The sequence below is a fragment of the Erythrolamprus reginae genome, chromosome 2, assembly GCF_031021105.1.
Source record: "Erythrolamprus reginae isolate rEryReg1 chromosome 2, rEryReg1.hap1, whole genome shotgun sequence".
NCBI lineage: Eukaryota > Metazoa > Chordata > Lepidosauria > Squamata > Dipsadidae > Erythrolamprus > Erythrolamprus reginae.
Genome location: NC_091951.1, coordinates 315,034,164 through 315,049,370, shown reverse-complemented (window position 1 = coordinate 315,049,370; position 15,207 = coordinate 315,034,164). Strand labels below are relative to the sequence as shown.

General features: G+C 41.8%; 1 protein-coding gene across 17 annotated transcripts in view; it reads left to right on the top strand.

Moving 5' to 3' along the window:
* The window catches only part of POC5 (POC5 centriolar protein), a 42,722-nt gene that overhangs the window by 20,961 nt on the left and 6,554 nt on the right, over positions 1–15,207 (top strand). For 7 of the 17 annotated variants that reach the window (XM_070743175.1, XM_070743176.1, XM_070743181.1 and 4 more), the window contains 16 exons: positions 1,166–1,328; positions 2,572–2,649; positions 2,794–2,871; positions 2,976–3,047; positions 3,711–3,788; positions 3,915–3,995; positions 4,120–4,194; positions 4,317–4,394; positions 4,903–4,980; positions 5,098–5,175; positions 5,294–5,371; positions 5,490–5,564; positions 5,670–5,747; positions 10,435–10,592; positions 11,964–12,077; positions 13,346–13,522. In XM_070743175.1, coding sequence (XP_070599276.1) covers positions 1,166–1,328; positions 2,572–2,649; positions 2,794–2,871; positions 2,976–3,047; positions 3,711–3,788; positions 3,915–3,995; positions 4,120–4,194; positions 4,317–4,394; positions 4,903–4,980; positions 5,098–5,175; positions 5,294–5,371; positions 5,490–5,564; positions 5,670–5,747; positions 10,435–10,592; positions 11,964–12,077; positions 13,346–13,522 — 1,539 coding nt within the window. The remainder of the gene's footprint in view (positions 1–1,165; positions 1,329–2,571; positions 2,650–2,793; positions 2,872–2,975; positions 3,048–3,710; positions 3,789–3,914; positions 3,996–4,119; positions 4,195–4,316; positions 4,395–4,902; positions 4,981–5,097; positions 5,176–5,293; positions 5,372–5,489; positions 5,565–5,669; positions 5,748–10,434; positions 10,593–11,963; positions 12,078–13,345; positions 13,523–15,207) is intronic. The other 10 variants (XM_070743183.1, XM_070743187.1, XM_070743178.1 and 7 more) reach the window with 7 other exon arrangements.

Sequence of the window (15,207 nt, the reverse complement as noted above, 5' to 3'; positions counted from 1 at the left end):
TCGGAGCAGTTCGCGGCGCGGATAAGGACTCCTCGGCCGGCAGAGGAAGCGCGGCGGCGGCGGCAGGCTCCGGAGGGAGCTCGGGCGGTGGCGAGAAGACGGGACTCCGGGTGCCGAGCGCCACCTGCCCGCCGTTCATGCCAAGGACAGGCACCCCCAGTTCCAGCACCTCGGCCTGCTCGCCCAGCCTCTTGCCCGGCGGGAAGAGCAAAGGCGGCGGCGGGAGTAGTGGAGGCGAGGCGGAGAAGGCGGAGAAGAAAGAAGCGGCGGATAGCTGGCGAGGCGCCGACTAGAGGGCTGGACCCCACCACTTTGCCGCCGGGAAAGGCGACGAAAGGGGCTATCGGGTCCCTTCCAATTGCCCGGCCGGCGTCGCCTTAGTCAGCAGCGGAAAAGCAAAGGAAGCAGGAGAAGCGAAGTTCTTGAATGATGGTGGCGGCCCTTGATCGCAGCCGATGAGGTTCGGCTTTCTTCGCTTCTCCTGCTGCTTCCTTTGCTTTTCCGCTGCTGACTAAGGCGACGCCAGCCGGGCAATTGGAAGGGACCCGATAGCTCTTTTCGTCGCCTTTCCTGCCGGGCAAGAGGCAAAGGCGGCGGCGGAGTCCAGCCCTCTAGCCGGCGCCTCGCCAGCTATCCACTGCTTCTTTCTTCTCCGCCTCGCCTCCACTACTCCCGCCGCCGCCTTTGCTCTCCCCGCCGGGAAAGGCGACGAAAAGGGCTATCGGGTACCTTCCAATTGCCCGGCCGGTGTCGCCTTAGTCAGCAGCGGAAAAGCAAAGGAAGCAGCAGGAGAAGCGAAGAAAGCCGATCCTCATCGGCTGCGATCAAGGGCCGCCGCCACCATTCAAGAACTTCTGCGAAGGACGCAGGAGCGGCGGCGACGGCGGAACGCTGCTTGAACCGCCCCCGCCTTCTGCTTAAAACCCTCGGTTCGTGCCTTTCCTGCCCACCTCCACTCACCTGCGCTTCTGCCACTTCTAGATTTTATTTATTACATATTTTAAAATAAGAAATTAAAAAATTGCCCAGGACAATATAAGACATACCCCCAAAGTAAGACACAGTGGGGCTTTTGGGGGTAAAAAGATAGTAAGACACTGCCTTACTATCGGGGAAACACGGTATGTGATTGTCATTAATTAAATGTTTTTATTTCCTGCTTTAGGTAAACAGTGCACTTGAGGAGGCCAGATCTGAAATTATTGAACTGCAGAACCAAAGACAAGATTATGAAGATTCCATGAAGAAGGCTTTCATGCGGGGGGTCTGTGCACTGAATTTAGAGGCGATGAGCATGTTTAATGGCAAAGATTTAAAACTTGACCAGGGTTAGTATTATGAGGAGGATGAAAGACTGTGAGCACGCTGGCCTTAGGTCAACGTGTAATCTCTGCTGATTTCCTTAATGTGGCGCTCTTCCTATGTGATAGGACAACAGTGTCCAGAATTCCTCAGCAAGTTGAAAAGATTGAACTGATGTAAATTTTTCAGATTTTCTAACCATAAAAGTACTGTACTTTTATGGAGGATTAACGGTGTTGACTTGGGGTTAAGAGGCCAGTGAAGGAAATAAAAATATCTAAGGTATATTCTAGATTTCACTTTTGTGCTAGAAATAGATGGATTTTTAGAACTTTGTGGGATGTATCTGTAGAGAATTATAACTTCCACAAATAATAACAAGAAACCAAATCAATACTTTTTTTTAAAAAACCTTTTTATCACCTTTTGCTTCCTTGAAGGAAAACAATGTGTTTTTCATCAGTTTCCGAGGAATTACATTATCTTCAAGTACAGTGGTACCTCTACTTAAGAACTTTTCCAGATAAGAACCAGGTGTTCAAGATTTTTTTTGCCTCTCCTAAGAACCATTTTCAACTTAAGAATCTGAGCCTGAAAAAATTTCCCAGGAAATTTGAGAGCGGCATGAAGGCCTGGCCAGTTTCCTGTAATTCCCCCTTTAATCCCAGCCATCTAGGGCTTTTCTGGGCTGCCAGAGGAGCCTTTTGGTGGCGCTTAAGGAGGCTTTGGGAGTCCAGAGCGAACAAAGCATTTTCCTTTCCCTGGGCACTTCGAGAGGGAATAAACCTCTGCCAGCGCCCAGAGAAAAGAAACGCTCCCTTCGCTCTGGGCAGTGACTGTTCTCTTCCTCCTCCTCCTCCTCCTCCCACCCAAATTCCGAGCTTTTATTTCTTTCCTAATGGTTTTGCATGCATTATTTGCTTTTACATTGATTCCTATGGGAAAAATTCTTTCTACTTACAAAGTTTTCTACTTAAGAACCTGGTCACGGAATGAATTAAGTTCTTAAATAGAGGTGCCACTGTATATTGACCTTTTTTCATAGATTTCTGACTGCGTTTATTATGCTCTCAGCATAATTATAAATACTTTCTGACTTTCTCCTTCAAGAATTGAACATTTGGTGTACTGTGGCTTAGGGGTACTTTTAGCTCCCCCCCCCCCCCTATTTTGAAATGTGAAGCCAGTCCCCAATTGGCCCAGCAAAAGACTGTTTTGGTGCATTGAGGCTCAGAGGCGGCTTTTAGCTTTCTTTTTATTTTTTTGCAGTGCGAAGTCAACTTCAGCCTGGCCCGTCAGTTAGATCCAGTGTATTTCGTCGGCAGCAAGAGCCAGTAAATAGCGAAGGTCAGCTGGGCCAATGGAGTGAAGGGCTGCAGGAGTGTTAAAAGTGTAGGATGGGGGGAAAAGTGCTTTGGTGCATTGAGGCTCAGGTTTTTGCTTTTTTTTTTTAAGCCTTTCTATTCTTTATTTCTTTATTTATTTTTGCAGTGCAAAGTCAGATTCAGCCTGGCTTATCAACCAGATCGAGTACGTTTCGTCAGCTGCAGGAGCAAATAAACAATGACGGTTAGCTGGGCTGATGGAACGCAGGGATTTTCGAGTGCGGGGTGGCCAAAATGCCCTTTAGTGCCCTGAGACTCACAGGCTACTTTTTATTTTATTTTTTGCAGGGAGAAATAATTCAGGCCTACCAACCAGATCAAGCGTATTTCGTCAGGAGCAAGAGCAAGTAATTAGTGAAGGTCAGCTGGGTTTGTGGAACTCAGGGCTGCAAGGATCTTGTAATGTAGGATAGCAATATGTATAGAATTGTCGGCTATCAATATAATTAACTGCCTTGGAAATGGCCCTGGGTTGGGCCGAGAGGCAAATAAGGAGCTGTGATGTTCCTTCAATACACCAGGGTGATTCGACACAAAAATATGTAACCCTTCCCTGGTGCAGAGCTGAAGGGATTGGATACTGTAGCCTAGAGGATAATTCTCTGCCTTATAAGGCAAAGGTTGCAGGTTCAAGTCCCAGTGAGTATGGCTAGCTGATGAGGCCAAAATAAGGCCGAAATAGATCTATCCTAGTCTCCCTTAATTTTCAAATTCAGCAAAAAAACATGTGACATATATATATGTCTTAAATCCATTAGATCCTATTAAAGAAACTAGTAGGATATCACAGGTAGGTCCAGCTGAGAAACATTATAGAATGACTGTTTAATGCAAAGGGTGGGGTTTAAAAGTCCAAATACTCGTTAAATACATAAAAAAATATCTTTTCTCTACTTCACGGAAATTCGTTTTTCACGGGTGGTCTTGGAACGCATCCCCAGTGAAAAATGAGGGATTACTGTATATATTTTGGCATAAGTGAGGATCTTAGATTGGTTTTAGCTTTTCTTTTACTTTTTGTAGTGGGAAATCCACCTTATGCTGTCCCATCAGCCAGACCCAGCATGTTTCGTCAACAGCAGGAGCAAGTAAACGGTGAAGGTCAGCCAGGTTGATGGAACGCAGGGCTGCAAGGATCTTGGAAGTGAAGGGTAGCAAAAAATGGGTGGGTTTTTTGTGCGCTGATGATCCTAGACTGGTTTTAGTTTTTATTTTATTTTTTCACAGCACGAAATCCGCTTCATCCTGTCCCATCAGTTAAATCAAGCATATTTCAGCAGCAGCAGCAGGAGCAAGTAAACGGTGAAGGTTAGCTGGGCTGATGGAACGCACAGCTGCAGGGATCTTCAATTGTAGGGTGACGAAAAAGTGTTTTGGTGCAATGAGGCTCATAGATTTGGTTTTAGCTTTTATTTTATTTATTTTTTTGCAGTGAGAAATCAGCTTCAGCCTGGCCCACCAGTTAGATCAGGCATATTTCAGCAGCAGGAGCACGTAGATGGCGAAGGTCAGCTGGGCTGGTGGGACACAGGGCTGCAGGGGTTTTGGAGGTGTACGGTGGCAAAAATGTGTTTTGGTGCACTGAAGCTCCTAGGCTGGTTTTAGCTTTTATTTATTAATTTTTTGCAGCGCGAAATCAGCCTCAACCTGGCCCATCAACCAGACCAAGCATATTTCGTCAACAGCAGGAGAAAGCAAATGGTGAAGGTCAGCTAGTTGAGTAGAAAGAGAAGGCAAAACCCTCCCTTTCCCTTGACCCCCAACAAATGGTACTCAAGGGAATCCTGCCTGTCTCAATCAACATAGAGGCAGCACTTGGACATCTGTTTCAATAACCACTGATACACTTGGCATCCATGAATCTGTCTAATCCTGCCTTGAAGCTATCAAGGCTGACAGCTGTCACGACCTCTTCTGGAAGTGAATTCCATACACCAATGTCCCTCTGGGTGAAGAAATATTTCCCTTTATTTGTCCTCACTTTCTTACCAATGAGCTTTAGGGAGTGCCAGTCGTCCTAGTATTGTGTGATAAAGAAAAGAATTTTTCTCTATCCGCCTTTTCTATCCCATGCATGATTTTATGCACTTCGATCAAGTCATCCCTTAAATGCCGTCTTTCAAGGCTGAAGATACCAAAGCATCATAAGGGAGGTGCTCCATTGCCTTGATCATACTTGTTGCCCTTATTTTAGCTTTTATTTTATTTTTTGCAGCGCGAAATCAGCTTCAAACTGGCCCACCAACCAGACCAGGCGTATTTCGTCAGCAACAGGAGCAAGTAAATGGTGAAGGTCAGCTAATTTGATGGAATGCAGGGCTGCAGTGATCTTGGAGTATATTGTGGCAAAAATGTCTCTGGTGCACCAAAGCTCCTGGATTGGTTTTAGCTTTTATTTTATTTTTTGCAGCGCGAAATCAGCCTCAACCTGGCCCACCAACCAGACCAGGCGTATTTCGTCAACAGCAGGAGCAAGTAAATGGTGAAGGTCAGCTAGTTGGATGGAATGCAGGGCTGCAGGGATCTTGGAGTGAAGGGTGGCAAAAATATCTTTTGGTGCACGGAAGCTCCTAGACTGGTTTTAGCTTTTATTTTATTCTTTGCAGCGCGAAATCAGCTTCAGCCTGTCCCACCAACCAGACCGGGCATATTTCAGCAGCAGCAGGAGCAAGTAAACGGTGAAGGTCAGCTAGTTGGATGGAACGCAGGGCTGCAGAGTTCTTGGAGTGAAGGGTGGCAAAGATGTCATTTGGTGCACTGAAGCTCCTAGGCTGGTTTTCGCTTTTATTTTATCTTTTGCAGCCCGAAATCAGCTTCAGCCTGGCCCATCAGACAGATCGATCATGTTGCCGCAGCAGGAGCAAGTAGATGGTGAAGGTCAGCTGGGCTGATGGAACACAGGGCTGCAGGGGTCTTAGAGTGTAGGATAGCAAAAAAAAAAGCACCGAGGCTCCGGCTGCTTTTAGCTTCTCTTTTTTGCAGTGCGAAGTCAGCTTCAGGCTGGCCCATCAGCCAGACCGGGCATATTTCGTCAGCCGCAGGAGGAAGAAGACTGTGAAGGTCAGCTGGGCTGGTGGAACACAGGGGTCTTAGAGGATATGGGCAGCTGGAATAACTGAGACTGAGCTAAGGCAGCTGCAGCTTCTTGGGAGTGGGTGGTAAGCCGACCCAGGGTCACATAGTTTGGGAACTGCTTGCTGTCTGGAAGGCAGAATGCAGGTTGACCAAAGAGACACAGCTGGGGGAAAATTTGAAGGCAGCCACTTCCCTTCCTGAGGCTTGGGGTTGAGTAGGATCAAGCTCAGAATGGCTTATATCAGAGGTCTTCAAACTCGGCAACTTGAAGACTTGTGGACTTCAACTCCCAAAATTCTCCAGCCAGCTATCCTATGTGTGTGTGTGTGATATATATACATACACACACACACACACTGCTAAAAAAAAATAAAGGGAAAACTCAAATAACACATCCTAGATCTGAATGAATGAAATATTCTCATTGAATACTTGGAGTTATATTCTGCTGTTTAAGCATTCCCTTTATTATTATTTTTTGAGCAGTATGTATGTGTGTATTCCCTGGGTAGGCTGTATTTTTTATTTTCTTTCATTTGTACTAACTGAGGAAGCATCTTTATTTTTGTTCCTTGAATCCTTAGCTCATCCTGGAGAATTCTGGGAATTGAAGTCCACAAGTTTTAATGTTGGCAAGTTTGGGGACCCCTGGCTTATATAATGTGAATCAGTGTTTTTCTTTTTTTATTTCTCTTCCTAAGGCAGTGTTTCTCAATTATTTTCTGTTAAGGCCCCCCCCCCCCAGGAAGAAATAAATAATTCACGCCACCCTCCCAACTTTCTGCCAGAGCGAATATTTCCAATATTCAGCACGTTTTTCACTGAAAAAACTCAAGCGGCTTATCAGCGTAATTGGAGTGCAATGTGTTTAAGTGATGCCTTAATTTATTTGGAGTCATGCTGTCTGCTGCCAACATTTTTAGACACAATAAACATACTGGTCTTTCCTTGTCTCCCACCGTAGTTACGAACCGGCGTTCGGAGACTGCTGGGAAGCCGCGCATCTGTTTTAAAAGGTGACAGCCGGGCGGCGGGGCTTCCCAGAAGCCTCCCGAACGCAGGTTCGTAACTCGAACAAAGTTGGTAAGAAGAGGCAAAATTTTTCTGAACCCCGGGTTCGGGGTTCGGGGCGGTGCTGGGAATCCCCCCAGGCCGGCTGCGACCTTTTAAAACAGCCGCGCCGCTTCCCAGCTGTCTCCTGAAGCCGAACGCCAAAGCCGAACTTCCGCGTTCGGTGTTCGGAGACAGCTGGGAACCGGCGCGGCTGTTTTAAAAGGTCGCAGCCGGCCTGGGGGGCTTCCCAGCACCCCCCCGCGTTCGGGGGGGTGCTGGGAAGCCCCCCAGGCCGGCTGTCACCTTTTAAAACAGCCGCGCCGCTTCCCAGCAGTCGCCGAAAGCCATTTTTTTGCGGGGGGTTTTTGGTTGCACGGATTAATTGACTTTACATTGTTTCCTATGGGAAACAATGTTTCGTCTTATGAACCTTTCGTCATATGAACCTCCTCCTTGCACCAATTAAGTTCATATCATGAGGTATTACTGTATACCGAAAAATACGGTAGTTCTGGTCGGCTTACACATTACAGGTTGTAATTTTGCAGTGTTAATGTTTGCTAATATTAATTTGCCAATGCTATAAGCTATTGTGTCTTTTGAATTTACTTGGGCCAAAGAGTCTATTACGTGTCATATTAGAGATAATCCTTGACTTACAATAGTCATTTAGTCCATTTAGTGACTAAGTTAGAATGGCGCTGAAAAGAGTGACTTCTGATCGTTTGTCAGACTTACGACCGTTCCAGCTTCCAAAGGTCATGTGATCAATATTCAGATACTTTGCAACTGGTTTGTACTTACGACGGTTCCAGTGTCATATGGGTGATCAACTTTTGCAACCTTCTGACAAGCAAAGTCAATGGGGAAGCCAGATTCACTTAACAAAGAGGTTATTAGCTCCACAACTGCAGTGATTTACTTAACAACTGTGGTGAGAAAGATTCTAAAATGGGGCAAAACTCACTTAACAAATGTCTTGCTTCATATAAATTTCTGGCTAAATTATGGTCATAAGTCAAGGACTAAACTGCAGTAAGTTGGATGGCACCTTTTAAAAACATGTATGCGATTTACGGTATGTCTTTATATTCCTTTCTGCATAATAGTTTCCCACTCTAAGGAATAAGCCGTTCCTTGATCTTTCAAGAAATACCTATTGAGTAGTGCTTCCTTTTCTTTTAAATCTCAAATTTAAGTTGTCTGGAAAGATGTTGTATTGAACTTTAAATCTTATCCACTTCACCATGAAACAAAACCCTAGAATTTTTTAAAATTGTGACTACTATGTCTCCTGCCTTTAAGCCAAATCAGTTTCCTCTGGCTTTAAAATTGTGTAAATCTGTATGTGTGAAGAACACATTGTGTGTCAAAAATGACAAAATTAAAAACTTTATTTTATTTATTGATTTGATTTGATTTGATTTTTATGCCGCCCAACTCCCTAGGGACTCTGGGCAACTAATGATAAAAGGGGCACAAATACATAAATACAGATATTATTGTGTTTTATTTATTTATTATTAGATTTGTATGCCGCCCCTCTCGGTAGACTCGTAGACTCTCTACAGGGTAAATTAAAATGTCTTTATAATTTGTGCCCAAATCTCTTAAAATGGTAGGAAAATTAGTTTTTCAATTTAAATATACATTTTAAAACTATTTGGACTTGATTAGCTTCCAGTTATACTGGATCAGGGAAATATGTATGTATGTATGTTGGTTTGCTTTCATAGATTTTCATGGGTATACCTATGTAGATTGTTGTGAGTTTGGGTTTTTTCCCATGTAATATTTTGAGTGTCTTTGCGATATTCCAGCGAAATCACATTCGCCATCATCAGGCAGAAGTCATTGGCTTCGTGCTGCTTTGAGTATGGTTTGTTTGTAACTGCCATTTTTTTCTTACAAATAGTGGTGGGGGTGGAGTTATAGTTCAAATGTTGCAAGTAGATTGGGTGGCTGTGTTTTAATGATTTGATTGGTTGGTGGAATCCCATTTAGTTAGAAGATTGACATGGTGGAGTTATGATTGTGATATGTTTTTTGGCTTCCAAATTTCTGGTAGGCGGGAGGTGCCATCACATTTATTCATATTGAAGGGGTGTTTTTCTATTTCTATAGCTTCCATAATTATTCTTTTGTATAGGTGTTCCATTTTGGAGATTTAGTTTTTTCGAAGTCAATTTCATGTCCTGTTTTTTTAATGTGCTGGAAAAGGGAGGACATTTTTTCTTCTTTTTTGACAGCATTTTTGTGTTCTGCAATGCGTGCGCTTGTTATTAGTTTATCCAATGTATGTGGCTGCACAGGTTTTACATAGTATTTCATAGATTTCTTGGTTTTCAAGTTGTATTTTGTCCTTTGGGTTTCTTAAGATGTTGGAAATTTTCTGGTTAGTGACAAAGGATGTTTTGATATTATGTTTTTGGAAAGTTTTGCTGATTTTGTCTGTGTAAGGGAGGGGGGGTGTGCCATTATCCTGTTCCTTGTATTGGTTTGTTTTTATGGTATCTCTTTTTTGATTAGGTTTGTTATTGTTTTTCTTCCATATCTGTTGGAAATGAATACGTTTGTGAGTTTGTTTAATTCAGTTTAGAAACTTCCTGGTGAGTCAGTGGGGTAACATCTGGATGTTACCCCACTGACTCACCAGGAAGTTTCTACACAGCAGGCAATTGCTGAGCCATCAAACCACACCCAGCCACCAGTATTTATAGAAGGAAGGCAGCTTAGGTCTCGCAGTGTTCGCCTTAGAACAAGGACAGAAACACCAGCCTGAAGATGATGAGTGGGACCTCATCGAAACGTAATATATATCCTTAATTTTCAAATTCAGCAAAAACATGTTTTATATATATGCACACTGCCTATTTATTTATTTATTTATTTATTTATTTATTTATTTATTTATTTATTTATTTATTTATTTATTTATTTTAAAATTTACAGACCCCCCAATCTTACCATCTTACCACAGGGTAATTTTTATAACTCTTATTCCTCTATATTGAATTTATAGATTATGTTCTTTCTTGGCAAAGACCTAGTAGGTTACATATTAAATCTTAAAACTTATCTGAATGAACTATCATGTACAAATGTAATAGATAATTTTAAGACAGCCACCATACTGTTCTTAATAAATATTATAGGGCTATTTTCAAATTAAGGTGACAACAATAAGGCTGATAATTTCTGTGTCTCTATATTGGGAAGTAAAAATTATACAGGTTTTTAAAATTTCATACAACTCTGCACTTTCCAGTTTTGTTTGCTAAATTATATACACTGCTCAAAAAATAAAGGGAACACTTAAACAACACAACACAAGTAAATCAAACTTCTGTGAAATCAAACTGTCCACTTAGGAAGCAACACTGATTTACAATCAATTTCACATGCTGTTGTGCACATTCAACTTTGTACAGAACAAAATATTCAATGAGAATGTTTCATTCAGATCTATGATGTGTTCTTTGAGTGTTCCCTTTATTTTTTTTGAGCAGTATAGATACACAATTATATAACAAAAATAGACATATGCTATCTAAATATTAGCAATATTTATCTCTTCGTTATTTTGTTAAGTTCTGAATGTTTGTTAATTTGTTTATAGTAGTTGATCAATCAGAAAAAAGAGCAGAATCTGGTGCTGGCACTGGTGGACCTACAAAATTTTCTTCATTTCAGCCTATACCATCTACATCCTCACTGCCCCAACCAACACCTCATTTTGCTCCAACAACTGTTGGGTCTGTTCCTGCAGAAGATCTGGTAAGCTGTCATTTAACACAATCTTGATCAGTAGCAGATTTCAATTCCATTGAACTGAATCTTAGGATAATTTAATAAACAAGGATAAGTTGTTAAATCAACATTACCGAGTTATTGGGCCTGAAACAGAGATGGGTTCAAACCGGTTCACCCAAACTGATAGCACCCCGCTAGAAATATGATGGAACTGATTTGGTCAGTGTGGGCCGGTGGACACTGCCATCTTTTTTAAAAAAAACATTTTTTAAAGGTTTTTTAATTTATTTTTTCTTCTGAGCATGTGCAGAAGCCAAGTTTCCAACATTGCATGGAGTCACCGTCTTCTGTTTGGCTTTTTCCCCCCCTTTGAATTTTTTGATTATTTTTTTTAAATAAAAAAATTATTATTATTTTCTTCTGAGCATGTGCAGAAGCTGAATTTGGGGGCACTGTGCACACAGTCATCATCTGTTGGCTTTTTAAAAAAATTATATTTTTCTGATTTTTTGACATTGCGTGCACAAAGCGCGCCCATGTGGAGCAGGCGGAAGCGAACCAGCGGCCAAGTAACTTAGAACCCACCCCTGGCCTGAAAATCAAGACAATATGTTTATATTTATATTTTGAATTAGGAAACAGGTGATATGCATTTAATCTAAATCAGTCTATGGCTGTGGACATGTAGTAAAGACAAGCTATACTGGAAAACGATAGAAAAAATGATAAAAGAAATAGTAAAGCAGGAGGTAGAAACAACCCCAGAATTTTATTTACTGGGCATAACTAATCTGAGATATAAGAAAGAAATTTGACACCTAGTTATTCATATTTTGACCGCGGCCAGGATAATATATGCGCAAAATTGGAAAGGGGAAAATATCCCCAAAGAAGAGGAAGTTATTGAGAAAATATTAGATTGCGCTGAAATGGATATGATGACAAGACGGTTAAAAGATCAAGAAGAAACAGAATACTATGAAATATGGAATAAAGTGTATATATGGATAAATAACAAGAAATATTAAAATAACGAATAAGTAAATAAGAGAATTACATTAGCAGTGATATGATTTAAGATTTATGTTAGAATTAGCATTGATATGATTTAAGAGTTATGTTAGAATTAGTTTATGTATGAAAAATTTTTACATAAGGTAAAACAAATTTCTTCTTTTCATTTAAAGCAATAAGTTGAATTTAAGTTTTTTTTAAAATGTATTCCTTTTCTGTATCGAAATTTTACTTCTAGAATAAGCGGGGAAGATTCAACCCCATTTTTATGTTAAATGTATGTTTGTCAGTTTTGTCTATTTTAAGAAAATCAATAAAATATATTGGGAAAAAATAAATAAATCAGTCTATGGCTTCCCCCCCTCCCCTGCTGTTTTGCAGTTTTCTTCTCACCAAGGCCATGCAGTAACATCTCAAACCAGATTAGACTCTGCTGCTGCTTTAACAACCTGCGGTGCTGCTACAGGAACAGGCAGCATGTGCATTGCAAAACTGGTAAAAATAAACACCCCAACAACATAACTTTATTTTTGTAAAAATATTTTTGTTCCCCACACGATTAATGGGAGTCCGGAGGCTCTTTGGAAGCTAAAAATGCCCTCCAGAGCCTCTGTGTGAGCAAAAAAAATCAGCTGGCCAACACATATGCACCTTGGAGCTGAGCTAGGGCAACGGCTTGCGTGCTAGCAGATATGGCTCTGCGTGCCACCTGTGGCACCCGTGCCATAGGTTCACCATCACTGGATTAGGGCATGTGTATATGTGTGTGTAGTGGGGTGAATGGCCAGTGCAGCATGAAAGCAGAGAAGCGAAGAAGAGGATGTTCAGGTGGAAGAGACTTACCCCAGGGATTTTTGACTTTCCCTGCCAGCCTGCCTATTGATTTTCTGAGAGGCTGCCAGGGAACCTTACACATAGTGATTACATGATTACAATGCACTACAATTGGCTATTAGTCGAAATCAATTGCTAAGCTCCCTTGCAGTCACATTACCATGGAGGGGGTCCTGGGACTGCTGGAATTGACCACCATTTTGCTCAGCTCCATCTTCACTTCAGTCTCTGAGTGATCATAGATGAAGGATTATTTATATGTCAATGTTCCTAGGTCAGTCAGTTCTTGCAGTAAGGGAAGCCAAAAACCCCCCCAAAAAAACTTGTTTCCTTGTATTATCAGGTAATCAGTGATTATGAAATGATTTCATGTTGTCCTTTCTATGAAGTATTTGGAATCTCTCAAATGTGAAATTCTAGACAAGAAATGAGATCAATGATCTGCTGAAAAGAATGATAAGGAAAAGGCCCCTGAAGGTGTGAATGTCTCTAAAATATTGTTTTTTGGCGAAGAGAGCACCAGAAGATTTCATAAGGCGATAGTCCCCAGGGTTTCCGTTCTAGTTCAAAAATTTTCAAAAACGACACTTATGCAGCTCTTAGTAATTAAGGGTTTTTTGTTTACATAGAAGTAAAGCTACAATGGAATTCTAGTCCCTTTTTCTGAAGAAAAATGCTTGTCATGATACAAATCCATAATCTACAAATAGGACCGTATTTCCAATTACCAAAACTAATAGAAAGAATTGTTGTAAGAATATGCTGTGAGGATTTAATAATCCAGGACCCAAAAACTTACATATTCAGTTTTTTCCTAAGCCAAAGATAGGGAAAAATAATATGAAGAAATCTATCTTATAATTTCAAACTGCTCTGAGAAGTGCTATTTGTTTCTTACATAATTATATATTTTTTTTGGTTTGCCACAGCCTTCCACTAGGGTGGTCACATCAGGTCAACAAAAGGCTGGAAAAACAGTTACCGCAAAAATCACCGGGCGTTCAGACTTTTCAGCGAAGAACCGTATTTGCAGTAACTTAGATGCCTTGGGTGTTTCGCCCCCCATGAATTCCGTTGTGGTGGAGAAACATCATCCCGTCACTCAGGTAAATGAGCTCTATGAATTAAGTTCTGCATTTTATGTCTCCTTTTGATCGGTGCCTTTTGCTTTTTCAGAGTTATTGTGGAAGTTCAGATTAAAAATGTTTACTGAATTAATTTGTCTACACTTTTAGATTACTATATTTTGTCTAGCATGTGATAGAATTAGGCAGGTACCTGCCAATCAACCAAACATTATGATAGTAGATAAGGAGCAGGAGATGGTGGCAGGCAGCAATAGACGTAGCAGGGCCAAGTGACAGCGGCAGATGGAGGAGGATTACATATAAAAGCTGAAAAGGACCAGGGTTTGAAGAAGAAGTTAGAGAAGATGTGGAAAGAAAAGACCAAAATAATCTCAGTATTGGTAGGAGCATTTGGGACTGGGGCTCCTAAACTAGGTGAATGGCTCCGAAAGATCCCAGAATCGACATCAGAGTTTTCTTCCCAAAAAGAAATAGTTTTTTTGTCTTTTGCACTGAACAGAATCATCAAACTCCAGGTCTTTGGTAGAAGGTCCAAGATTGACACTGTTGTCAATCCACAGGTTGAAAAGGGAATTAAGTACAGTAGTACCTCTAGATACGAGCTGCTCCACATGCGAGTATTCCAAGTTACGAGCCACGACGCAAGTGAAATTTCTGTTCGACACCCGAGCTCAAATTCGGGATATGAGCCGAGCTTCCACTAGGTGGCGCAAGAATCCTTGCTTCTGGTTATCTCGGCCCGGAAAAACAAAGTCTAAAGGCATTCGTTCGAGATGCGAGTTGATCGACATACGAACTCTGTTCTGGAACAAATTAAACTCATATCTAGAGGTACTACTGTATGTGAAAAAAGTTAGAAAATTAGAAAATACTATTCACATAGCTGCAAAGCTCACCTTAAGCTATACCACACCCCACTTCCTAACACTAGGTAGAACTGGCCTGCCTTCTTCAACATTTGTCTGAAACTGGAGGGATTTATGAATTTGGAAATCAATCCATATTATCTGTGCAGTAGTACCTCGTGATACGAACCCCTCGTCATACGAACTTTTCGAGATACGAACCTGGGGTTCAGATAATTTTTGTCTCTTCTTACAAACTTTTTTCGCCTTACGAACCCGCCGCCCGAACGCCGAACCCGGAAGTTTGGCAAAAGTTCGGGTTCGGTGTTCGGGTTTGTAAGGCCGCCGAGAAGCGCCTTTTCCGGTTACAGTTTCGGAGGCTCGGGTTTGTAAGTGGAATATGGTTCTTGGGAAGAGGCAAAAAAAATCTTGAACACCCGGTTCTTTTCTAGAAAAGTTCGTAAGTAGAGCCGTTCTTAGGGAGAGGTACCATTGTACTCTGCAAGCTTTATTTTTGACTGTGACAATATTCTGCAACCTTCTGCCAGTAAAAAATGGAGTTCCATTTTTGCTGGCAGGGGAACTGCAGCCTGGTCCTTTGCTGTTTCCAGGGCAGCCCCATGGGCCAGATCTAAGCACCCCACATGCCAGACCCGGTCCCTGGACTTTGAATTTGACACCCCTGGGCTAGAAGATGCTAGTTGTAGGACGCTTCATGTTTGCTTCTCTCCTTGCTGTGATGTTTCTATTGGGAGACTGGATGTGAACTCCCAGTGATCTTTGGAAATCTGACTGTGTTTGCAAAGACCGGGAGAAATTCCTTCCTCTTCTGTGTTTCCATGACAACTCATCAAAGCA